Source organism: Indicator indicator, chromosome 26 (genome assembly GCF_027791375.1).
Source record: "Indicator indicator isolate 239-I01 chromosome 26, UM_Iind_1.1, whole genome shotgun sequence".
NCBI classification, from domain to species: Eukaryota; Metazoa; Chordata; class Aves; order Piciformes; family Indicatoridae; genus Indicator; species Indicator indicator.
Window position 1 is genome coordinate 5088077 of NC_072035.1, and position 26347 is coordinate 5114423.

The 26347-nt window shown below is 46.4% G+C and overlaps 1 protein-coding gene across 1 annotated transcript in view; it reads right to left on the bottom strand.

The window, feature by feature from the left end:
- ULK1 (unc-51 like autophagy activating kinase 1) overlaps positions 1-26347 on the bottom strand; it is an 80616-nt gene that overhangs the window by 17678 nt on the left and 36591 nt on the right. Inside the window, exons 10-16 of the mRNA XM_054392953.1 lie at positions 22305-22387; positions 17848-17898; positions 9515-9603; positions 7323-7485; positions 5630-5690; positions 5221-5310; positions 1192-1317 (exon numbers count right to left, since the gene is read on the bottom strand). Of these exons, the coding sequence (XP_054248928.1) occupies positions 1192-1317; positions 5221-5310; positions 5630-5690; positions 7323-7485; positions 9515-9603; positions 17848-17898; positions 22305-22387 (663 nt within the window). The remainder of the gene's footprint in view (positions 1-1191; positions 1318-5220; positions 5311-5629; positions 5691-7322; positions 7486-9514; positions 9604-17847; positions 17899-22304; positions 22388-26347) is intronic.

Below are 26347 nucleotides of genomic sequence, written 5' to 3' on the forward strand. Positions count from 1 at the left end.
CTTGGGGCAAGCATGGCATGCCAAGGTGCATCCTCTGCACCTTCTCCAGAGCTCTCACTTTATATGTCACATGGATAACCAGGACTCTTTTGGGAGTTCCAACACTAACAGGGCCCACCAATTTTCCTGCCAGAAGCACTGAGCATATAGGAAAAAGGAAGATTACCACAAAACCTGCCACACACTTGAAGTGAACTTAAAATAGCATGAAAATAACACTGGCACAAAATAGTTTCTGCTGATCCTTGATTGTGTCTCTGCTTCTGGGTCCACTTTGAATAAGGCTTATCCTGAATTAGGCTGGCTGAAGCCCAAAGGCTCACATAGGTATTACCCTACTTCTGAAATCTAAACTTACACTAATCCAGATTCCAAAGCAACTCATCCAAAAAAAGCCATGACACCTCTGAGACACTTCTGTTTGACTGCCCCAGCTACACAAACTCTTTAACATCTTGAGTCTCCTTCTGACCAGCCTATGACCTGGGGGGCTGCTGCTGTCAGCCCAGATGTCAAACCTGTAAGAACAGAAACTGTACCTGAGAAGATTCAAACCCTGTGTGTCTAGGATGGAGAAGGCAATACCAGTGAAGTCGGGTGGTCAGCTCTATGGCTGAAGGCTGGCATCCAGGTCCCGCTGAGGGCTCTTTTGGGAAACGTGCTCTGCCTCACAGGCATAAATTGCTCATGATGCAATTAGTCCTGACTGCATAACCACATTAATATGCAACTCGTGTAAGACTCATCATCTCTGGTGTGACTAGCTACAGGAACTAATTAAGGTAAAGTCAGGGAAGTCTTGCAGCCTGATCCATTTCAGTTGTCCATCTCAATTTTTTCCTTTTGTAAGGGCATCTGCCGGATGGATGTTCGCTGCTTGGACATCCCAACATAGCTGGCTTGGGAAAAGCTATCAAACTCAAAGGGGCTCAGCCTGCACTGAGGGCTGACAGGAACTGTCTTACATACACACACAGAGGTAAAACCTGGAGTGCTTGGTAACAAATAAATCTCAACATCACTACAAAAACACTCCCGGACTACATCCCTACACAGCACATACCATGTTGGCTCTCTACAGGAAGGAGGGGAGCCCATCACCCTGGGAAATTTAGAGGTACAGAGAACATTTTGGTTTACAACCCTCAGGCTGTTTTAGCAGAGCTCTCTCCTGCCAGCCCCAGCACTTACCGCGGGGAGCTGCACTGATTGGGAGACTGCAGGTTCTGCTCGATCCGCCGGTAGTTGTGGATCTGCGTCGGGACCGGAATGGGCACGGAGTATCCGTACTTGCTGCTGGAAAACTGCCCTGGCCGGCTGTTGAGAGGAGACACACAACCAAAGCCTCTTGTAAGGCGTGGGCCTTCAGCAAGGTAATTGGAGGTTCTGTCTTCATAGAGCCACCGAACACAGGCAGCCTTGCCTCGGCGGCTCCTGCCTCGCGGATTTACACTGGGGGTAGTTCAAAGCCGTATCAAAGGCAAGCAGCACCACACACCTCCTGAAAGCAGGCACCTCTCTTCCAGCACCATTCCCACCCACTGACTGAAGTTCAAACATCCACCCAAGTGCACCACTCCCTCCAGGAAAATTGGAGCCCTGCTATTTCAGGCCACAACTGGCCTAGTTTCCAACAGCCAAGGAGCACATCACTGAACAGGGGCTAAACAGCTGTGGCTCACAAAGGACACCAACAAAGATTTTGCTGCCAGAAGCTACTTTGTGATTCATGCAGAGGCACTGCTGCAGCAGTGACATCTCCATGGAAGTCTCAGCACACCATGAAAAGAATACAAGCTGGTGGTGTCTATCAGGGTGTTTGGGAGTTAACTACAGGGCGGAAAAGGCAACTTGGAATCAATCCAGGGGACAGAAGCCGGTGTCCACAGACCCATGAAGGTCAGCCAGAGTACCACACAGAAAATGGGATGAGCCCATCCTGCAAGCTTCAGACTTCCTTCTAGTTCCAACCAAGCCCATTAACCCATTCACATATGGTATATATTCCCCCAGGGGGCAGTTTCCCCTGTGACTCTTAACCTGTACACCATGCTATACACAAACCATGCTACACAAAAACCATGCATACACCACGTTTAGCTGAAGTAGCTGCCTAAAGTCTTTTCCCAAAGGCTCCAGAATTCTAGGATTAATTGCCACGGCGATGCTATTTACAACTGCTAACAGGATGTTGCACAATTACAGACAGATCTTATTGGTAATGAAGGTTTCTGCAGCCTTCCTTGTTGTCAGTCAAAGACACACACCTGGGTCTGCCCCTGAGAAGCAGGAAGTATCACTTCTTCAGGTCCAACACTCAGAGTGGAAGTGTTTTACATAGGATGAAAGGAGGCATTTAATTCAGCAAGAATATACTTGTGTGCACAGGGGAGGAGAGAAGAGTTGGTGACTTGTACAACAGTTCTGAGCTTCCCATTACCAGAATCTCTTTTTGGGGCAAGGTCAGTAGTACTCAGGGGTTTATGGTAACAGTGTTGAACAAAGCTGACCTGGAGGAATGTGTCTGCACATCTCCACACTAGGCACATGAAGACATTCCTCCACCATAAGAGAGCAAAATAACCAGAAAAGGTCTTTCACCAAGGCTGAAAGATCACAAAGTGATTCTGATTGCTTCTTTCCCCTCTCAACAGGTTCACTAATTTTTGAGGTCTGCATATTCTTCCTTGTGTGCTCTTATTTCTTCCACCAAGAGAACAGACTCTTAATCTGATGTTTGTCTCTAAAAGGCAGCATGGAAGCCTTGATTCTTCACTGGCATACAATAAAAAAAAGGCACTGAAGATTTCCAATTACTCAGCAGGAAGGTGAGGCTTTGGTGTCTCTGCCTTCCATCAGTCTAAGACACGGTGTCAAGACAGACATTAAGTAAACAGAACCTTAACCAAGGAATCTGAGAGTTTGTGTCAAACTTTGTAAATAGCCTGACGTTCTACACACATTTCAAACACTACCTTTTTCATCTGGTCAAAATCTTTTCAGAGGAAAAGAAGTTCTGCGGGGAAAGGATTCTCCCTCTTCCCAAGAGTTACATCAAGTCCTTATAAGACCTCTCCACAAGGTACAAACTGCAAAAAACATCCAAAGTGGCAAGTACCAAACCTGCTAACTGGCCTCAAGCCCTGAAGACTACAGCTGACCATAAATTTGCAAAGATGAAGAGATAAAGCTGGGAGAGGAAGTTTAATTACTTGGCAGTAATTAAAAGCTCTTTGAAAGTGGTATTAAATCCACTGCTGTGGGATACATCCAGGGAAGTGCTTTTTGTTAGACTGACTAAGCATTTCAACAAGGAAGTGTTGCCTTTTTTTTTTTTTTAAAGATAACTACCACCATATTGTAATTCTGCCTAGTCCTTACCCTCTTGGTTTAGAGCAAGGAGAGCTGCTCTAGAGTGTGCCATGACATCCTGAGGAAAACCCACTGCTAGCAACTCTAAAATAGTCTTTGCTTTCTGTCCTAGTTGGACTGCTTCCAGCATTGCTTGCTAGCCTGCAGCCACACACGAAAGGGAGAACTGCTCCTTGCAAGTGAGCAAAGATAGAGAGAAAAACAGAAGTCAGCTAAATGCTGAACTAATAGGCCTCACTACAGATCATAGCCACTGGCAACGACTTGCCACCCTGTGATCCATTAGAATAGAACGAGGCTGGTTTGGTGAAGATGGTGCTGAACAGAGAAAAGTAGGCAGCATCTGTAGTCAGCTTCCCTGAATTTCTACTTACTGCTGTCCAGAAAAAAAAAAAGGCCAAATCCTTTAATAAAGGCTGATCCTCCGAATGCAAAGGAATCAGTTAAGGAATAAGCTGTTAAAAAGCTTAGCAGGTGATGGTCTAAGAAGCCTCATGCAATTAAACTTCACACTGTGGGATGTGCTTGCCAATTAATCTGACCACGTCAGTCCAGCTTTGAGCCATATTATTCTCTTTTAAGTTTGTATGCTTTGAGGCTGTACTTTGTCATGTCCTGGGCTCTGTGTATGTGACAAGCACGTTCAGCACTTAGCCTGGGACTCCATTTTCTTATTAAGAAAGATTTTAGGCTCATCCATCTCCCGGTGTGGAATTCCCTTCAACTGCCCTCCTCCAACAAGTGCCTTGTTGACAGAATGGAAGATGAAAGCTGTCTTGTTTCCCTGGCAGGCAGGAATGAGATGGGAAGCAGCTCTGGCAGCTCCCTGTAAGCCAAGCATGTACCCTAAAGCTTCAAGCTCTGGAGTCACTGAGATGGTATTCCAGTGACCATTAATGTTTTCTGAACATAAACATGTCTGGAGGCACTGGGGCTGCTGGGCAGCTGCATGTGGGCAGCTGGCACCTACGACAGCTCTGAACACCAAAGCTGGAACTAAACCTCTGACCACGCCTCTTTGCCCTTCTTACTCCCAACTCCTGCACCCTCTGTTACTAAACAAGGCCTGTGCAGCAGCATGACTTCATACAGTCACAGTATCCCAGTATATCAGAGGCTGGAAGGGACCTCAAGAGATCATCAGGTCCAACCCCTCTGCCAGAGAAGCATCACTTAGGGTAGTCTGCACAGGAATGCATCCAGGTGGGTTTTGAAAGTCTCCAGAGAAGGAGACTCCACAACCCCCCTGGGGAGCCTGTTCCAGCCATAGGGCAACAAGCTGCTTGGAGCTTCAAGCCAACTGCAAATAACTGAAGTAGGCCCAGACCTGCCCTTCATCAGCAAGGACAGATGAGCAACACTCCTCCACAGTTGCTCTCCCATCCCTTGCCCAGTAATTCAAGACCACAGCAGTTTCAGACTTGGCTGCAGTGCTGCAGGCTGCAGTGCTGCACTCCAATTCACTGCAAAGGGTCTTTAGCTGGGACTCTCTTATGTCTCTGCAGGTTGAGCACAGAGAAGGTGAGTAACACACACATGCCAATGGAGTAAATTTACTTTCTGCTTGAGAATGATCCCTGTCCCCTGAGGAAACAGAGTTAATTCCAGCTCTATTTTGTTCTCTCCTGGCCCCTCCTGAAGACCAGAAGAGGGAGAGATAGGCTCTGTAGTTGGGATGGATCTAGAGAGATCAGCCTGAGGCTGGGGAGTTTTCCTGGGTGTTTCCTGTTACCCTTTAATTAAAGAAGGGATGTGACCTTGCCCAGAATGCTAACATCTGTAAAACCCCCTCTTGGAACCCAATAGGTGTTCAGTGTTTCATTGACACCACTGAACAGTCTTTCTTACCTGGATGGGCTAGGAGAGCTGCTGTATGGGGGTGAAGGAGATGATGTCCTTCCCTGACTTTCCAAGCCTGCTGAAGTCACCAAAGAACTCCTGAAAAATGATACCAAAGACACAGCTGTTAGAGCCTGGAAACCAACCCTGCTCCACTCCTACAAAGCTGTGTCTGCCCAGCACCTTCTGCTGAGTCTACTTGCAGGAGCTCTGGGAACTGCCATGCTGCCCCACATACATTCAGGTGCCACAAGCTGATGATCAGACTGAAAATGGTCAGAACCAGGCTGGTGACAGTTATCCCTGAAACAAAAGCTAACTCAGCAACACCTTCCCTCCCATCCACCAGAACCCAAGTGTCCCTAATGCAGAGCATGCTCCAGTGGCTAAACAATTGCAGTTGCCTTGGTGGCCTTACCCGCTGTACATCAGGCTGTCTTGGATGGGTTTCCCTCCTGCAGCTTCAGCAGTTAAATCACCTGAGGAACAAAGAAGTGCAGAAACAGATTAATTCAAGATAATTTTCTTAAGAATCTTTACATATTCAGAGCAGTTGAGATTTTTGGGTAGTATTTCCTGCTCCCCTAAGACCTGCCGAGTTGCTTCTGAAGTCAGTGTTTCGCAAAACACACGTGGGCTGAAGCTGCTGTGGATGCTGCTGATCTTCATACCTTCAAGTTTTGGAAAATTTAGGCTGAAAGGAAGCCCTTTTGGAAGGGGGCCAAAACCTGACAGAATCCTTTGGAGCACTGCCCTCATGGTGCAAGCAAGTAGCTGCTGTGTAAAGAGCCAGCGTGGATATCGCAGGCAGGGTTTTGAAACATCCGTGTCCCAAGTGGCCAAACCCCAAGGCAATCAAATTGGCTGGCAGCTGGATACACAACACAGGGGAGTTTGTGCCTTTGCCAAAACATCTGAACACTGGAAGTATGACCAGCACAGGACAAGTGCACACTGCTCCCATTGCTGTTCCCAAGAAAAACAGAAGCAACACTGAGCTCTTCCTTATCGTAAGGATTGCACAGCAGAGACCTTTCACAGATTCCAGTTCTCCCCCTTCAAACTCTTGTTTTATTAAATGTAGTGCAACTGTGAAAGGAGGAATCAGAGCATTCAGCACCAAGTTCCAACTCAGCAAAGCATGATACACATGCTCAAGGTTGAACAATATCCTGCTGGTTGTGTAAGGACTTGTACATGAACATACTTAGGTATGTTGGCTGAATCACAGAATGGCTTAGGTTGCAAAGCACCTCAGAGATCATCTACTCCAAACCCCCTACCATGGGCAGGGACACCTCTCAACCAGACTCAGCTGCTCAAGGCCTCATCCAGCCTGGCTCTCAGCACCCCCAGGGAGAAGGCATCCACCACCTCCTTGAGCAGCCTATTCCAGAGTCTCACCACTTCTGCCTAAGATCCAATCTAAACCTACTCTCCCTCAGCTTCAAACCATTCCCCCTTGTCCTATTACAAGGCACCCTTAGCAAAAGTCTCTCTTCAGCTTTCCTGTAGGATCACTCCAGGTACTGAAAGGCAGCTCTAGGGTTCCCCCAGAGTCTTGGGGTCTAGGCTGAACTGGGACCCTGGCCCCCACACACACATTTTCAAGCGATTCCTATCAAAGTACAAACACACAGAGGTGCTAAAATTAAATTTAAGATGTTTGAAGAGAACTCCATCATCTTTTAGCTTCTCCCAGGGATTTCTTTTTTCCAAGTGTAAAATCCAGCTTGCCAGCTGAAATCCTGTCTTGGACTGTGATGCTGAGTGAAACTGAAGACAGGATGACATGGGAAAGGCTTCTGTGAGGCAAAGACACTTCCCTGTGAGCCTACTTATCTTCTTTTCCGGTTGGATTTCCAGATTCAATCTCTTGTTGAGGTCCCCAAGTAATCTTTCCTCTCAAATCCTATCTTTGAAAGTAATTACAAAATACCCTATGAAACTAGACAGAGAGAGAGAGATGTCTCTTCCAGCTGGAGAACAAACACACTCCTGGTACTCAGTGGAATCAGACAGGTTTAATTGCTCTCTCAGCTTTCTAGTAACCACCCTTACCACCCACATCCCTCTCTGCTTACAGCCTGCATTTCCAGAAACCCCCTTACTTGGGAACTGTGCTGGGACCATAACGAAGTCATCGGTGTCACAAGATGAATTCTTACTGCTGCTTCCAGCAGAGTCCTTAGATCCATGCAGAAAGCCAGGAGAATCCTGGGTAGGAGATGCCAGTGTCTTCTCCTGCAGCTGCTGCTGCATCTCTCCAAGGGACTGCTAATTCCACAAGAAAACAAACACTGGCTTCAGCACATCTACTTCATCGTTCTACTCAATAATCCTTTAAACCAAGCTGTACAAGGCTACAAACAACATTCTGCTGATAAACCAGGGCTGACAGTTTGCCAGAAGCAGCTGTTTGGCTTACTGAAAAGGAACAGCCTTTTATGTCCATGTCAGAACAGCACATCTTTTAGTACACAAAACATCCTACCAGCATAGCTGATGCTCCCTTGATAAGAAAAATTCACTGGAGGTATTGCATCCCTCTGCTAAGGCTTTCTAGATCAACCAAGCATTTTCTACCCAATCTATTTAGTCTGGCTGTAAAACAGGAAAGAGCTTTCAGAGAGAGTTTTGGTTGTTCTTTTGGGTTATATTTAGTTCTCAAACATTAAACCTCTGGTCTCTGCTCATGCTTCCACAGTGAGTAGCACTCAGGAACATGCACATAGGTCTTCCTGCACTTTCAGAACAACCCTACTTTGCTGTAGCACTGACAAGGCCTGGAGGAGGCCAAGCAGAGATGAGTATCTCACTGCCAGCAGAGGCAGGACAAGCCCTGAAGAGTTCCATTTGTCTGCTTCCTTTGGCTAGAAAAGGAACAGCTCCCCAGTCCTCCCAATCTGCAGACAGATGGAGGTGGCTGGATGGTTTAAGAAAGCTTTAAGAGAGCTGAACTGCCTACAGAGTTGATCACAAGCTTTCTCCTCATGCATTTTTAGGCTGAGGAGGACTTGAATCAACTTTCATTATGGTCCTGTTAAGACCTTGTTCATCCTCCAAAGACACTCCTGCTGTACCAGTGGGGACTCTCTCTGCAGTACATACAAGCAGATGGAATTTTCCAGCTGTGGAGGCTTCTCTTTTCCACCCAACCTGCCAGCTCTGCCTTGCAGACATGGCATTTTTCACATGCTGTGCATCAGCAAAACATCAAAATGCAGAGTGGGATCAGTGCAACATGCTTCTAACATGCGACTCCCTCCAAAGGCTGGCAGTAAGTGTATACTATCCCTGAGCTTCCCAAAGCAGGAAAGCTCAGGGCAGAGAGTCTGCTTTTCACACCATCTGCCTATTCCTGGAATCTTATGGTCAGGAGGGGCTTGGCCTACTTAGGGCTGCAGGGGGAAAAAAGTCTGTCAGGAACAGTTATGTGACAACCAAGAGGAGACCAGACCTCTTTTTCTGACAGCCCACATCATGAACACCTACATTAGCCTCTGATAGTGCCCCTCTCAGTCTTTCCCAAGCCAGGTTGAGACACCTTGGCCCAGGGAAACTCACAGAACAAAGGAAAAAAGCAGTTAATGCCAGGAAATAAAGATTTCCATCCTCCCTTCCCTTGTCCATTGTCCCACCAGAATTCCCAAGTTCAAAGTAAAAAGGCACCTTTCTCCAAAAGCCTCCAGAAACTGGAGGAATGTCATTTCACTGGTCACTTGATGTGCTTTCCCTGCAGGAAAGTTTCCATCATTTCAGGAAACTAGATAAAAAACTCCATCAGTTCATCCCATCTCCCACAAGCCCACCAGCCTGTGGCAGGTCTGGTCTGAGCAAACATTTTTGCTCAATGTCCCTCTGTGGCAGCTGGGAGCACTGGTCAGAAAGGAGAGAAGTCATCTTGCAGAGGTGTGGACATGCTGTCAAACCACAGAGGCTTTGCTTAAAACCAAAGAACTTGCAGCCAAGTAAGCAGTGCTATACCCTGATTTAGTGACTGGGTTTTGGTTTCAGGGAGCTTTCCAAGTCTGCCAGGACAAGCCAGTGTCATTAACACCAACTCCTTTCACAGAGGCTTTTTGTACAACAGGCATTGGCAAATGGCAATATTTCTTGCACAGAGAGAGAGAGCCTTCAGGATCCAAACTCTGAACAGATTGGAAAAGACACTGGACCAATCCCAAGCAGAACTAGTACTCAGTGACTTGCATCAGAAGACATCAAAAGCAGAGACCTTGTTTCAGAGAGGCAAGCAGGGAGATCATTAATGCAAACAATGCATCCTCTGGGCTGTACTTACAGGAGGTGATGCCAGGTGGGAAGTAGAGGAGCTGCTGGAGGAGCTACCAGAGCCTGAACTGGGATAAGAAGGCATTGGCACAGAAGCAGCTAAACCCAAAAGCAAAAGACAAAACCAAAAGAAGTTGTCAGTCCAAGATCAATCAGTAATAAAAGGTGTTTCTCATCTTCTCCTATCAGGTTTATCTCATGTACCACCATGTCACTCAGGTACCAGATGTGGCAATTAAAGGCAAACAAACACAAGAATTCCCATTCTGTTCAGATGTACAATTCTCATCCCTCCACTCCTCCATGCATGGTTTCACAGTCATAGCTCTTGGGGTGGAAGGTCTCAGAATACCTGACCACAGTACACAGGTAGCAAGACCATTTCTGTCCTAAAGAGCCTCTTTGGGGAAAAAAAACGGCAAAGTGAATTGAGTTACTTAAATGCTAGGGGCAGAGATCAGAAGCTAAACCACATCCTTGCAGTTTCTTCTTCATTAGACTTTGTGAATTCACACATATGCACTGAATGTTGGGATGTCTTTGCTTAGTTACACAAATACCCACTCAAGCTTGCTAACAAACAGTCACTTGGCCATCCCAGGCCCCACACTGTAATAAAAACCAGAAAACAAACCACTACAGAATTCATCATGCAACAAGGAAACAGCTCATTGCTTCCTACACCTCAGCACATTCCCCTTTGGTCACTTCTGCAAACTGAAGAGATTTGGGCTATCTCATCTCTTTGTACAGGAATTGTTCCCCAGCACAGCTTATTCTTGCATCCCTTCCTTTTATTTTTTATCATTCAATACCAGAACTGCCCATTTTATTCACTTCAGTGTTGAACTGGCTTTTGTAACCTGCAGAGAGGCACAAAGCCCACACTGAAAGGTCGAGTTAGCATTGACCTTCAGGCAGAAAAGATGATTAAAGCATCACAGGAGAAAAGAATATTTAGCTCCAATGACTTATGCAAGTGAGGTTCAGTAAATAACTCAGAAGAGCTCAGCTCAGCCTAGGAGGGAGACAAGTCAAAGGTAACACTGGCTCTTTAGAGGACTTTGAAGTATTTAGTGGTTCTAATTTCCCAGCCCACCTGCACAAGACTGAACAGCACAGAAGCTGACGAAGAGGCCCAACACTCCCACTTCAAGGGGAGCAGCCTGAAGTCAGATTTTACTCTGCAACCAGTTTGGTATTTAAATGACTTAAGACAGAGATCAGAGGCCATGCTGAAGTGAGGAGGGAACACTTCTCTTCCATTGTGCTGGCAGAGAATTAGCACCTTAGCAGGTTTGCACCTTCACAGGATCTGTGCTCATGACTCCACACTTCATACAAGGAAGGTTAAGAATGCCTAGAAGAAAACCACTTCTCTGTGAAGTAAAACTATTGCTGTCATTAATCACATTAGATACTACAAAGTCCTTACTCTGCTCAACCAGCTAGAAAAATAGAAGTACCTCTCTCTGCAATTAACTGCTGAAGCAGTGTTCTAATGATAAAAGAATGGAAAAACATGCCTTTTAATAAAAAGCTTTAAGAAGTCTCTCCGTGCAGCCTATCAAAGAAGGTTAAAGGATGACTGGACCAGTGTCTCCCAGCACACAGAACAATCACTTAGGTGCTGAGCTCCTCAGTCAGGCAAAGGTTTAACACGATCCAACAGCTGGAAAACGAAGCCTAAGAAGCGTAGACTTGCATGTTTTAACAGTTTAACCAGGGCCATGGTGACCTCCTCCACCCTTCCTAACATGAACAAAACCTGCACATTTTTCTGCAAGAGGTTAAGTTATAGTGCAAATAGAGACAGATTCAGCTCACTTTGCCAGTGTTTTGAGGTCCACAGTGAAACACATCTTTCCAAAGCTTTGTGAGAGGCTGCTTTGTAGCTTCTGCATCTCTCTGACAATTGATTTTGTGCTCTTGATGGGCTGTGCTGTTAAAACAGCTCTGGCAAAGGAAGAGTGCCCACAATACCCTGCTGCTGGGTATTCTGGGAGGTCAGGGGCTTGGCAGGGAGAGCCACACCACCCACACCCCACATGCTCTTCCAGCACAGCTGGTTCCCACTCCCCATGCTCAGGGAACACACACAGAGCGCTCTGAGAACTTCCTTGTGAGATGGAGAGCTGTGTCCTGCCTATACCACACTGCTTTTGATCTCTGGGATCTTCCCACAGAGCCTGCAGAGCAACCCCTACTACCTTCTCTCTGTATTTAACACCAGAAATCCAAAGTGGGGGCAGGGAGGGGGCTTCCCCATGAGTTTCCCCATTTCCCTGCTAGCTGTTATAAAACAATTCAGCCTTGTACAGACAGACCTTCCTGTTATGGAAGGGTGCTTAAAACAAAGAAGTGATTTCTGAGCACATGCTGGCTGCCAGACTTGCATTGCTGTTCTTTTTTCTTGGTATTGGTAATTTTGTTGTGGCCACATCAGTTCTCTCCCGAGAGAGAGAACTCTGTTTTGGCCCTGTGTTTATTATTGATTTAAACCTGGCTGGAATTGAGACTTTTCTATTTTTGTCTGTTTACTTTGGACAGCATCCTATTGACCTAGGAAGGAAGATGAGCAGGCAGACTTTGCCTACCTGAAACTCAAACCCATCTGCATGAAGCCCACCTTTAGAAACAGCCACTACTAATGATTGCTCTTCTTTAAAACCCCATCAACTCCCCAAATTCATGCTGTAAGATCTGACTAAGAAGGTCCTGACACTAAACCCAAGCTTTCATGCATGCAGAACCACAAGGTTTGGCTCTGACAACCCCTCTCTGACCACCACATTCCCCCTTGGTGCATTTTTCAGCGTCAGCCACGGAGGCCAGCTTGAAAGCAAGAAGCTTGCTTCCATCTCCTCCACACACCCAGGCACTCCCAGTTTAAAATTAAAAAGGGTGCACACACTTGGCTCATCAGGTTTTCAGCTCCAGTCTGAATGCAGGTGATGGTAGCACTGATTGGAGGCCCCCACCCAAATCCAGAAATTGCTGGATTGTAATGTAAATAAGTTTGTTTTCATAATTGTCCTCTCCAAGTTGTTCCAGCAACAAAACAGTCACCCTGTACATTGTGCAACCAATGCCAACTGGTTTCAAAATGGGAAAGCTGGGAGCCAGAAAAGCAAGCCTGTGTTCCAGCTGTGTGGATCTTCACACTGGATCCTAACCCCTGTAAAAGTCACTTCTGAAGGATCATTCCACCAGGGGCTTGATCACCCTAAAAATATCTGAGCCTCAAAGCCTTATATAAAAAGCTTCCTTTGGAATCTGAGTTTTACACACACTGGAGAAGCATTTTTGTGATTATCTGGTTCACTTAATTAAAACCAGTCATCAAAAAGTTAGTTAATTGCTGTCTCTGAGGAGGCAAGAGTTTGAGTGAAGGAACTGCAAGGGCTTGCCCAAAGAACAAGCTGCTTTTTAGAGTTTAAATCAGTAAAATCTTTTAGATGCCAAAGTCATGGTGACCTCTCACTAGTTCTCACCTGAATATTTTATGTACAGTAAGACTGTGAAAATGGTAAAAGTTTGACAGACATTCCAGATGCTGAACCACCTGTACCCTTCTGAACCACAACTGCAGAGTGAAGGAGGTACCTGTGGCATCTCTTTAAAGCAGAGTGAAGGAGGTACCTGTGGCATTTATCAAAGGCAGGAGCAAAAACCTGTCAGAAATACTCTGCATAGGTACCAATTACAAGGTGTTTACTGAGTGAAGACTTGCTCAAGCATCTAATTATGGCTTCTCAGGCATTGTTACTGTAACACACTGCCCCATACCTTATGCTGATCAGACCTGGCTACAGACAGACTACATTCTGACTAGACACAGCATTTTAAAGACTTTATTAATAAATTTGTGCACATCTAAGGTACATGCTTAGTCATAGGCACAAACCCCACAACATAAAATAAGACATAAATAAACAAACAAAACCAAGTACATGCTTCAGTTAAAGTCCAGGGCCTTAAAGCCTGTAGCAAACAGCTGTGTGGTACACCCAGGATGGCAGAAGGCTTGGGTCCTTGCTTCATCAGAGGAGAGAGACAAGAGGAGGGACATGAGAACAACCATCCCTTGAAACTGCAGTGTGGTGGGGATGAGCTTGTCAGAAATGCTGTACTTCAAGATTTCTGAGAGAAATGTTGATTTTACTGAAGTGTCTTGAAAACCATGCAAACTTATCCTGCTTGGGCAGGGGGATTGGACTTGATGATCTCGAGGTCCCTTCTGTGTCTCACACTGTTACACCTTCCAACCTCTAATGTACTGTGATATTGAAGTGAAGGGCAATCCACTCCCTTAAGCACCTTCAAAACTATCCATTTAGAGAATTATCCATATTTGGGGATTTCCCAGTTCTCCAAAATTATGGTGTATTAAGAAAATATTTTTTATAATGCCATGAGGTTGAGGGTTGGTCTGGATGATCTTTGAGGTCTCTTCCAACCAGATATATTCTGTGAGGTGGTATACTAACCCATCCACATAGAATGAACAGCCAATAGCTCTTGCTTCATTTTTATTCACTGCATGATGAGCTCTGGACCAGCCTTGACAGAGTTCAGGAGCCTGGGTGATGTGCTCAGCTCTGCATGCTGAAGGCAGCTCTTCTGTTCTGCCCTTGCCACTGGCACTGCAGCACTATGGAGGCCACTGCACTCTGCTCAGACTCCAAAGTGTTCTCACATGGAAAGGAAGGTCTCACCTTAAGAATAGTTTGGGACCTAAATGTATACATGGTTGCTTGCATCTGCAGTGCAAGTGTCTCTAAGCTGAAAGGTCCTGTGGGCAAAGGCTGCACAGCAGGTCCCTCAGCTTAGCTGAGGTTCCAGGGCATTCATTGAGCAACAGTTACTACTCCAAAACATAGAGGCTGGTACAGATCATCCAACAAACTCTAAGAGAAACTTGCATATTCAAATGTGGATGACTTAATCCTGTTTCCACTGAAGTCACTGGTAGCCCAGTTAGCAGCTCCCAAGCAGAACAAGAACACAAAGGCTCACCGTTCCTCCTCTCAGTTCTCCGCTGCAGGCCTGGGGACTCCTAATTTCAGTCTGAGCATGATCAACATGATTCAGATGCAGCTGGATCCCTTCAGTCTGAGCATGATCAACATGGTTCAGATGCAGCTGGATCCCTTCAGTCTGAGCATGATCAACATGGTTCAGATGCAGCTGGATCCCTTCAGTCTGAGCATGATCAACATGGTTCAGATGCAGCTGGATCCCTTCAGTCTGAGCATGATCAACATGGTTCAGATGCAGCTGGATCCCTTCAGTCTGAGCATGATCAACATGGTTCAGATGCAGCTGGATCCCTTCAGTCTGAGCATGATCAACATGGTTCAGATGCAGCTGGATCCCTTCAGTCTGAGCATGATCAACATGGTTCAGATGCAGCTGGATCCCTTCAGTCTGAGCATGATCAACATGGTTCAGATGCAGCTGGATCCCTTCAGTCTGAGCATGATCAACATGGTTCAGATGCAGCTGGATCCCTTCAGTCTGAGCATGATCAACATGGTTCAGATGCAGCTGGATCCCTTCAGTCTGAGCATGATCAACATGGTTCAGATGCAGCTGGATCCCTTCAGTCTGAGCATGATCAACATGGTTCAGATGCAGCTGGATCCCTTCAGTCTGAGCATGATCAACATGGTTCAGATGCAGCTGGATCCCTTCAGTCTGAGCATGATCAACATGGTTCAGATGCAGCTGGATCCCTTCAGTCTGAGCATGATCAACATGGTTCAGATGCAGCTGGATCCCTTCAGTCTGAGCATGATCAACATGGTTCAGATGCAGCTGGATCCCTTCAGTCTGAGCATGATCAACATGATTCAGATGCAGCTGGATCCCTTCAGTCTGAGCATGATCAACATGATTCAGATGCAGCTGGATCCCTTCAGTCTGAGCACGATCAACATGATTCAGATGCAGCTGGATCCCTTCAGTCTGAGCATGATCAACATGATTCAGATGCAGCTGGATCTCTTCAGTCTGAGCACGATCAACATGATTCAGATGCAGCTGGATCCCTTCAGTCTGAGCACGATCAACATGATTCAGATGCAGCTGGATCCCTTCAGTCTGAGCATGATCAACATGATTCAGATGCAGCTGGATCCCTTCAGTCTGAGCATGATCAACATGATTCAGATGCAGCTGGATCCCTTCAGTCTGAGCATGATCAACATGGTTCAGATGCAGCTGGATCCCTTCAGTCTGAGCATGATCAACATGATTCAGATGCAGCTGGATCTCTTCAGTCTGAGCATGATCAACATGATTCAGATGCAGCTGGATCCCTTCTCTTTGACACTTCCCACACTCATGATGCTGTGATGAAGTAGCACAACAGACGTTTGGACTCTTCTTAGTCCTGCATGCAACGCCAGGGGAGCTGGCCTCTGAGCAACTGTAACCTTGCTAAGTCATCCGCTTCAGCCCAAACTGTGCAAATGTTAAGCACACCACTGTGTTAAGCAGCAGTCCATATCTCAGGTGAGTTCCTCTTACTGAGATCACCATAACTCAGACCTTGTCTGACACTTTCAGAAATCAAAAGGACCACCATTCCCACATGCAGCCTTTCTTGTCCAGGCTCCTGACTGGTTTTCCCAGAGGCTTTCATCCATGGCTGCCATTCTCCACAGCAGACTGCAAGAATCATCTTCTGCACCAGTATATTTCTGTGCACAGTGAATTGAAGACCTCCACCAACAGGGGAGATATTCCTCCCCTCATTTTTTCAAAACCAGTAATGGTCTCTCATGCCTGGGGAAGACTCCAGGCTGTGGACGTATGCTCGGAGGCAAGGACCAACTGGGCAGCAGAGAGGTCTGGAGTTTGGATAGTCCTTATCCACCTGCAAAGGTGTTTTTTCTGTTGAGCCTTGACCCCACACTATTAACTCTGGTGCAGCTGGGGGCAAAGGTGGAGCTACTGTCTCCTGCTCATAATGGTGCCTCTGGTTTCTGCACAGCAAACATGCAGAAGTTGGAAACTGAGGCCAAGTCAGGAGAATCCTCTCATATTTGCAGGGGTGTTTCTGTTCCCCTGCCCAGTGAAGCAGTGGAATTGCTGGAGGCAAGAGACAAGCTGGTGGGCATGCAAGAACGTCCTGAGGGGGTCCTCCTCTGCCCACAGAAGGATCAGACTTTGAAGGGCTTTTCCCACATAGCAGTGGTATAGCAGGTGGTGAGAGATGAGCTGGCTTAGCAGCAGTCCTACACAGGCAGAGTCCTTTCCTGCCTGCAGAGCAGTCCTGTTTTACAGGGCTTGCCCCACACCTTACAGGTGGAGATGGGGGCTTGGCTGCCTTCCACGCTCCCCTAAACCAGAAGCGTCTTTTCTTGCCCGCGGGAGGATCACCTAAGCATACAGTTAAAATCTGTGAGAAGTCCTGCTTGGGAACCAGGAAAGCAAGAGACTGTCAGGGGTGAGGTGGTCATCAGAGAAGGGGAGCTATGGCATACATCCAACAGGGGTTCCATGTTCAGATAGCATTGGGCATGCTTCTGACACTTCCAGACCTCGCACTGGGCACCCAAAATCACTCACTGATGAAGTCTTGGCTCTGTCATCTACTCAGGAGAGTAAAGGTCCAGGAGGATTCTTCCAGAAAGCAACCACACACAATTCCACCAAACCAAGTCTCTTGGTCAGAGGACTGTTACATCCCATACACTAAAGGCAATTCCAACTTGCCTTCCACTGACAACAAATTTCTGCCTCATGGTACAGGTGGTTGGAAAGTCTCAAAAGAGGAAAGGAAAAGCTTTCTGTGGAAATCTGTCTTTGCTTTGGCCAGCTCTCAGAGCACCCAAATTTAACCTTTCTAAACCAAGATTTATCATGGACTTAGGAGATAAATGCTGAAAGTTTGGTAACCAGAGCCATTTTGCACAGCCAACCTAAGGTACCACCTGGCAGGCAGGGAGAGGAGTGCCAGTTTCCACCATTCTCTATTCTGCATTTTCCTACAGCTGTGGACAAAACACAACATCATGCTGCATAATCCTGTTCACCTACAAACATCCCCACTAGCTAAGCACTTCATACAAAGCAGCCTGAATACACTTCAAAGCTACATTTACTTCTACTTTAGGTTTCTAAATAGCCCTCAAATCATCCCTTTGAAGATAAGTCAGCAAAAATTAAACACATTTTGATGGCAAAATCTGGCTGCGACACAGTAACAAATGCTGAATCCCTGCCTGAACAACTAAGAAAACATAAAGCAGTTCTCTTCTTTTGAAAGAGCTAATAGCAAAGGATGTCATGTCATGGCTCAACAGGAGTTGTAATCAAGAATGCAATACTCACATTTTTTCATAGAGGCACTTGCATCCAAGAACGGGTGATGGAAAAATTCATCTGGAAATAAATAAAGCAACAGCAATCAAGAACAATGACTCAGTGAAAGGAAATGACTGCATGAAGTTTACAAAGCAGTTAAAGCAGAGCAAGTTACAGTATTTTACAGGGATTTTTTTTTTTCCATCCAGTGGAAGCTAACTGGCTGTAGTAGCATACAGCAGTGGTCAAGAATGCAGACTAGGGACTGCCAGCTGGGGCAATTATATGAATGAAGAAAGAGAAGGGGGAAATAAATAAACAAATCCTTACCAAAAGCATAGCCAGAGGTCATGAGGGTTTGTATCTTGGGACTCACCACCACTACTAATAGATTTTCCTTCCCCACAGGGCATTAAAAGAACTGAGCAGGGGTTTGCTGTGAGCTACAACCCTGTGCTGCCAAGGAGAATACATTCAATTAATTGTTAATGCTCCTCTGTCCTGTAACAGCTCCCCATAGGAACAGGAATCAGTTGCTGAGGGCCAGATTGTGTGATTACTTCAAGATCTGGCTGGCCACATCTGTGCACGTGCATCTAAAGCTGTTGTCAGCAAGAGGAGAAAAATCCTAAGGCACAAACAGCACTAGAAGATAAAGTTCTTGGCTGATAGGGATGGCAAGTCCCTCTAATTGTAGAGCTCCATAGGAGCTGTATTGATCACACAGTGCTGCCACTCATTCCACAGAGGAGGAATGATGGACAAAAGGGCTTCCACTAAGTTATCTTCCACTGCACCCAGACCCAGGGTGCACAGCATGCAGAAATGCATTTTCTAAAAGGCCACCACAGGCTGACAGCACTGCTTGCCTTCCACACCAGACAGCTGCTGCCCTCTTCACTCTACAGATCCAGGCTGAGAAGAGCTTCAGTCATGGCTGGCTGGCAATCCTCTACACGTTTACTTGTCCTCACAAACACCCAACCCTATTGCCTCCTCTGTCTGAGGCACTACAGCTCTGAGTCCTTTCCTATCACGATCAGCAACTCAGCCTTTCAGGAGCATTAGTCATGGATCAGCACTGATTATTTGGCTAACTGCAGGCGGTTCAACTCGTTTTCCCAGCACAGATTTCCTGTTGCAACACCCAAGGTTTACAAATTCTGCTTTCTGTAAACAGCTCCTTTTTGGCCCTGAGCTTTCCAGAAAGTAGCAACTGGGTTTTTTTGTTTGCCTGCTTTTTAAACTTAAACAATCCCTCTTCTCTCCTTGGTCCCTCCTTGCCACTGCCATAGCCAGAGCAGGAGCTCTGCACAACAGAAGTGATGGAAGTCTCTGATATGGAAAGCTGGAATCACAGACTGTATCTGCTCTGATGGAGAACATCCCTATCCTGTCAGGAATTCCTCAGCTGCTGGAGTTTCCTGCTGCTTCTTCTCCAACCTGCTCCTGTAGAGGCTACCATCCCTCAGCTGAGCTGATTCAACTGGGGTGGAAATGGTTTCTCTCACTTTTTCTCCATCAAAGTGCTTATTAAATTTTGCTTTGCATGCACAACTGAACAACACTGCTTGTAATCATCAGCAGGAAACTTGCAACTTGAAACCCTCCTGGCTTTCCTCTAGATAATCTTGAGATTGCAAAGACCATCAGTTCCTGGTAGAAGGCCAGCTGAGACACACAACAAGTAAATGAAGTTTTAAGTCTATGTGTTGCTGTTCTGTGAAACAATTAAACTCTGGGAGAGCTCCATAAAGGTCACTGTGCACCTCTCCAGACAGAAGGCTGCAGGGAACAGACAGCAAGCAGGACACCTTGCTCCTCTAGTGGTATTTTTTCAGGAATCATTCCCGAGCCAGCAGCACCTTACGGGAGGGTTAAAGAATAGTGAACAAAGGCACTGACCAGCAGCCAAAGTACAGCTTTTATAACTAGGGTAGGTGAAGACAGCAGCCTACAGTTAGTTTGCCAGGAGGCAAACTGGAGGAGAAGCACTTATCTAACAGGAGCCATCTAAGGGAAGCAGGGAGATCTGCTTCAGACAGGATCCAGAGCTGTGGGATACAAACGGTTTGCACACAGCTGGCCACAGACAGCTACTGAGAGCATGGCAAGAACTGGGCACAGGGAAGTGTTCTCATTTAAGTATTTATACTATTTTGGCAAGGGGCAACATCTGGAGGTCTCCTGAACTGACACTCCAAGGAAAGGTGGAAAGATCCATTCAGTACCTATAGATCAGAGGCTCTGAGCTCTCAGGAGCATAGGAGCTGAAGACCCAAGCACCAGCAGACAGCAGGACAAGGAAAACAGCTGTGTCACAAGCAGGGACAAATGCCTCAGCAGAGTTGGAAGAGAAGAGGCAGAGGAGAATGAGACCAAGAATACAGCTGGATGCTGAGGAAGTGTACTGATCTAAATAAACCATGGCTCTAGTACTTGCTTTCCTCTCAGCTGGCAGGAGGTAATCGAATGTGACATGGGATGCCACACAGCCTTCAAGATCTGCCTTCTATAAAGCACAAGGACTATTTCAAATATAGCCTCCTGTACAGAACACATTCAGAAATCCTCCCTGAGAAATAATTACATCTTACAAAGACATGCCAATTTAGAGAGAAAAGGCTCCTGCATGTGATTAGGGGCAGGCAACAAGCTCAGTGCAGCAAGATGTGCTATAACTGCTGTCCTGAGTGAAATCAAAGTCTATTATCTCAAATTTCCAAGTGTCAGACACTGACTCATGCAGTCTACTCCCAAGAGGTACAAAACCAGCTTATAGGGGGCTAAAAAGGTTTAGTAGACTCAATTTCTGACAGCAGAGAAACAGGAACCTCAAAGATATTTCCCTTTGAAATGCACAGCAGCATGTTAGAAAAGGTAGAGATCCGCAGCTCAGACAGAAGATCTGCAGGGAATAATACTGAGAAGTGCTTTTATCCAAAGTCAGTCTGTCAGTATCTTCAATTTCCTTCAACAATCTTTCCTTCTCACTTCTGCACCCTAGTAACCAGTCCTTCCCATTAACATCAGCCTCAGTTAATCCACAGGCCTGTTACACCCAGGTGAGAGTGTCTCCAGAAAGACTTTGCTGGAATCAGTTATCTAGAGAACAACAGAGGCTGCAAAACAGTTTCTCTCCCCATCAACTAGCATATGCTGCTAGGGAGGAAACAAGGCACCTGAGCAGGTAAGGAACAAGAAAACAACAGAAGAATAACCCCCAAAAGACAGAAACATCAAACTCTCTTACCCCAAGCTTGACTAAAAAGCAATAACCTAAAACCAGACTGCAGCACACTTAATTTTCAAGTAGAAAAAAAAAGGCAATGCCTGTGCAGAGCAGAAAGCTCTATGGCTTGTGATACTGCCCACCTGCTACTTAACACAAATCCCTGAGCTTTGGCCCCACAGCCTTGTTGCAGGAAAACCACTTCAACTGGCTTGCCCAACACCAAACCTTATTCAAACACTGAGGCTGAGAGGCCTTCCCCTTTCCATCAGCAGCACTGGCTCATGAAAGCAAAGCTGCTCCCTGCTGCTCTCCTCTGCACTCAGAGCAGACACCAAGAGGATCAACTTCCTTGGTGACAGAGTATTCAAGTGCTGATTTTTAACCTCCACCAGGTATAAACTGTCTTTACCCAACAGGAAGGGAGAGGTAGAAAAAAGAATAGCAGACCACAAAGTTGCCTTTAGATGACCTGCTCCTTTCAGAGGCTCTAGAAAAGGTTCCACCTCTGCCTGCTTTCCCTTAGGGCATGGCTTCATTATAGCTTCTTCAGACCTTTTGGCTGATGCCAGACACATCTGGAAGAGGCTGCAGAAGCCACAACTGCAGGTAATGGGTTTTCTCAGTTTAGAAGGAATTAAGACATAAAAACAAAGGAAAAAGGAACTCTTCATGCCAGATAAGACAGAAGACAGAAAGGTCTGTGAGGAGAGCCAGAAGACTGCCAGCCTCAGCCCCTGTTGAGAACCAGGGCATCCTTCAACAGAAACCTGGAGGAAGTGGCAAGGGTCTGCAAGCAGCTATAGCCTCCTTGTGCAGATCATCACTGCAGACCCCGAGGAACAGAAGATACTGACTGAATTTTCATTAAATGGGTGCAACTTGCAACTTTGGGAAGGAACTAAGACAGAGAAGGAACATGGATAAAATACACAAGATACACATTTCCCCTGTCAGAATGCTTAACACAACAGAAGTTCAGAAATACTACAAAAGCAGAAGACAGGAGAGGGAATAAGAAGTATCTGCTGAAGTGTGCCAAATCTCTGGCTTTACAGAACTGCACTGCAATCAGCACTGACTTCTCCAGTACATGTACTAGAAACCCCAAGATTACAGAGTCTTTGAAGCACAAGTGAAATCCAGGTGTCTGGATGCTTCTCCCAGCAGCAGTCAACAGCAGAGGCTTGCACAGTGTCATGGCACAAAGACAGGGGCAGCCAGCAGAGCTCACACTGGAAGGAGGTCTTACCAAAGTCCATGCGGTCCTTATGGTTGCGCTGCAGAAGGCCCAGCAGCAGCTGCCTCAGGTGGCTCGAGGTCTCCCTGGGGATGCTAGGATTGAAAACAAAAGCAAAATAAAGAGACTTGCAGTCCACTTCAACTGCTTTTACATATTCAGGAAGCCAGCCTGCAAATGCAAACTTACTTTGTGCCTGCTGGGCTAGGATTGTAAGAGCTCACTGGAGAGAGGCTGAACAGAAACATCTCTATTTGCATCCCTGTTTGGCTTTTATTCCTCATTGTCCTTGTTAAGGCTACAGCTAATCTAGCTTTAATGGCCTTTCCCATAAGCACCTTCAGATCCTTCCCCTCCAGTGGTGTCAGTGTCATCCCTCTGCTTCTCAGCTAAGTCGATTCAAGATGCAAAATTCTGCACATCATAAATAAAATCTCTTCGACTTGCTCTAATGGGAGTAAGGAGGTCATTAAATTGAAGCAGTAACCAAGGGGGAGATTCCAATTAGGACATTGGTGGTGAAATGTATCACCAATTACTGCCATTTTACTAAGGCATTTCTCCTCCAGTGCAGCTTATGTAAGACTAGCAAGTAACCTTTGTCCATTTGCTTCCTTGACATACAGCATTTATTAATCAAAGCCACTAGGATGTGAGGAACTGCCACCTGAGCAAGCTGAAGATAGTGCAGCTATCACCACACTTTGCAGTATAGCTAGGAAGAAAATACTCTTCTCAATGGCCACTGCAGCATAAAAAAAAGCTCGTAAATCACTGTGCTCTCCCTCACCCCACAAGCAGATGGAGAGAGGCCAGGGCAGCTCTTCACAACCCCTGTAGATTGCAAGAAGCAGGGAATAAATGAAGGGATTAAGGCAGGGAAAGCAGAGTTCAGCTCCTGCATAAGTGGATTCAGCTCTGCTGACTTTCCTCCAGCACCAGAAGCACTGTTTGGGGCTACAGCAGCCCAGCCCTGCCTGCAGCAAGAGCAGAGCTCTCTAAATTGAGCGTAGGTGGCTCCAGCTCCTACTGACTCTGTTTATGGTGGCTGTGCCCAGCACGGCCCCATGCTCTGCCAGGCCTTCCCCTCTCCCCTCACAGGGGTCAGCTGAGGTAATGGCACTCGTGTGCTCAGCACAGTCCTTTGGCTGTGGAGCCCCAGCCTGCCTCCTAGCACAGCACATGGCTGCTCAGGCAGGACTCCACTTCTCTGGCCTGGCATCACTGCCCTGAAGTCAAGCCTGGCTGATGCTGGGAGAAATATCCCTTCCTACACCACGTCCACCAACTCTGCACCTGCCACAGACAGGGTTAAAAAGAAGCTAGGACAAAAATAGTGGGGGAGAGGTGCTAGCTAGCACCAACAGACTCCTGTTCAGTGAAACCAGAGCTGTGAGGCAAGGGTTGTATTTATAGGTTTCACTACTACCCAGCCATTCTTTTGTGAAGCCCTAGGCCTCAGTGGTGCAGGAATTTGAGCCCAACAATTCCTGTCACAGAATGATGGCAAGCATCCCTCATCCTTCTTTGTACTGGAGGAGTTGCTTTTCCATCCCTGACTCCAGAATGGCTCTTTGCACCTTCCCAGGCTAACAAAGGAGGAGGCCACTAGGACTCTGGAAGGGATATAGTTAAACAGACTCATCTGGAGACAAGAAAAACACCTTCCCATCAAAAAAGTGTGCCTTAGAAGCAAACTGTGTAACAGAATAACCCAGGATACCACAGCTAGCAGAGCCTCCTGAAAAATACATTAGTCCTGGAGACCTGCAGTCCTCCAGCATTATCATCATCATTTATTTATCCATGACACAAAGCTCTCATCTAAAATGAGTCCATTTTGCAGCAACAACTTCAGCTTTCATATGGTCTTAAAGCCAAGAAACAGGCAGGTCAAGTAGTAGAACCTCAGATGTCACAACACAGGCTGAAGACAGCACATATCAAGAGCCTGTTTGCCTCCTCTTATCTCCCATGTCTAAAACATCAGGCTTTGTGTGTCGGTGTGAGCTGAAATTCCCCCCCACCGACAATAACCAGGCTAGCCCAGTCTGGAAGCAAATGAAGGCTGTATTTACAAGCAGATGAAATGCAATGAATATGTACAAATATACAAAATTCACAACATTTACAAATATATACAATCAACAGAAAAGCACAACCGATCTCCCTTTGCTTCCCCCCAAGGGGACCCTCCCAAAGGGGCCTCTCTCTCCCAGGAGCTTCCCCCCCCAGACCCCCCTGGACAGAGAAGCAGAGTTTAGTTAGAGCAGAAGGTTGTTAACTTAGCTGCCAAGGTCAGTGTGTTATCTTCAGCCAGAAGAGAAGAAGAAACAGCAGCCAGACAGCCCAGCAACTGCCCCCACTGCCGAACGCAGAATGTGCAGAGTGCCTACTTTGTTTTGGGTAATAGTTCTTAAACATTTCTATCTACCCAATGGAAGTGTTTAGAACAATCAGTATTTTGCTTTCTTACACCCAATAGTGACTTATTTACATTCTTTCACTTTCTCTGTTCTGAACTTTGCAAGGAAAAATTAAAAAGACAGTTTCAAACCATCACACTTTGCTACACTACAGTATCCTTTTCTGAGGCCACCTTTTTAATCATCTGCAACAGAAGCACCTCCTTCCCCCCTCCACCCCATGACCTAGAATGCATTTTACCACACAAATCAGCACTGGGAATGTTAGCTATTAAAATTGGGAGGCCTTGGGGCTTTCTCCTGACATGGGCTCCCCTCCTCAGAATGGCATTTTGCCTGCCAGCAGCTGCCCCAGCCCAGCAGGCAGAGATCCTTGGTGTGCATTTAATGAGCTTTTCTTCCCCCACCCCATTCCCAAGCCAAAACACAGCACTTTCCATGGTGGTGCTGGGGAGGTGGGTGCCAGCCTGCCTAGTCCCAAGAATGAAACCAGATCCTGGTACTGCTGCAGTCTGAGAAGGAGGTCTCTGGAATAGTTTGTGTTTCCTCCTGTGTTGGGAAAGCTGCAGAGGCAGTCTAGTCATGTTTACTCAGCAACAGCACAGACTGTAGCTCATGTTAAAGAGACAACCTGACTTTGGAAAGCAGGGGATCAGAGATCATTTCAGATCTGACTTCTATGGTGAAGACCAAAATGGGCTTAGATCTAAAATTCTAAGGGAATGTGGTAGTTAAAAAGCAGAGAGATGTGAAAATGGTAAATGCAGGCTGCATAGAGGACTCACAGCCAAGGAGCAGGACTAATCCCTACAAGAGCAGACATGTTCCCCTCTTACATATGAGTTCCATTTCTCCCCTCACCTGCCTCCTACCGTGTGCACCACAAGCCAGAGCAGCAGCAGGGAAGAGTCATCAACAAGGAACTTTATTAATTGCAGGGATTCATTGCATTCTTACTAAGAAGGACTACCTCAAAGGTGAACAACTCTGTTTCAGGCTACTGAGAGGGAACACAAGCTCTACTTTCTGCTCACACAGACTGTTTCCAACTATGCAGCAGTGTTTTTTTGCTTTGAACTGTTCTGTTTGAGTGTTTTATGCCATCACATCCTCTGGTTCAACCCAAGAGAGCACACAGATGCTTCAGATTAATCCTGGTAGAAATGTGTCCCTTCTGCCCAAATCAAAAAAGGAGTTACACTTAAAGGGAAATTAAATGCAGAGCATGAGCCATTCATAAGAGCTCTAGCATCTTGACAGCTCCTTCTGCTACCTCTTGGATCTGTCTAAACTGATAAGGAGAAGAAAAATAAATCCTTGTACAGCAACTCAATGAACTTCCTGCACATGTGGCTGCATTAGGAGCTCTGCCAAGTGGAAGCCAACTTTCTGGTTAAAAGAGACCTTCCAGTTTGTGGATGTGTAGTCTGTAATTTCAGTCCTGTGGCTATACTGAGCTGAGGCTTTCAGGAGCAGGCGTGAGGTTCTGCTTTAAAAGCTCTGAGAGCAAAAGCAAAGGCCACAGCAACAAAACCAAAAGACACTGACAAATCCCAGCCCTGAGCAGCGAGGTAACACACACCCTGGTGGGATGAAGGCAGCTCTCTTCCCCTTGGAAACTGCAGCAGT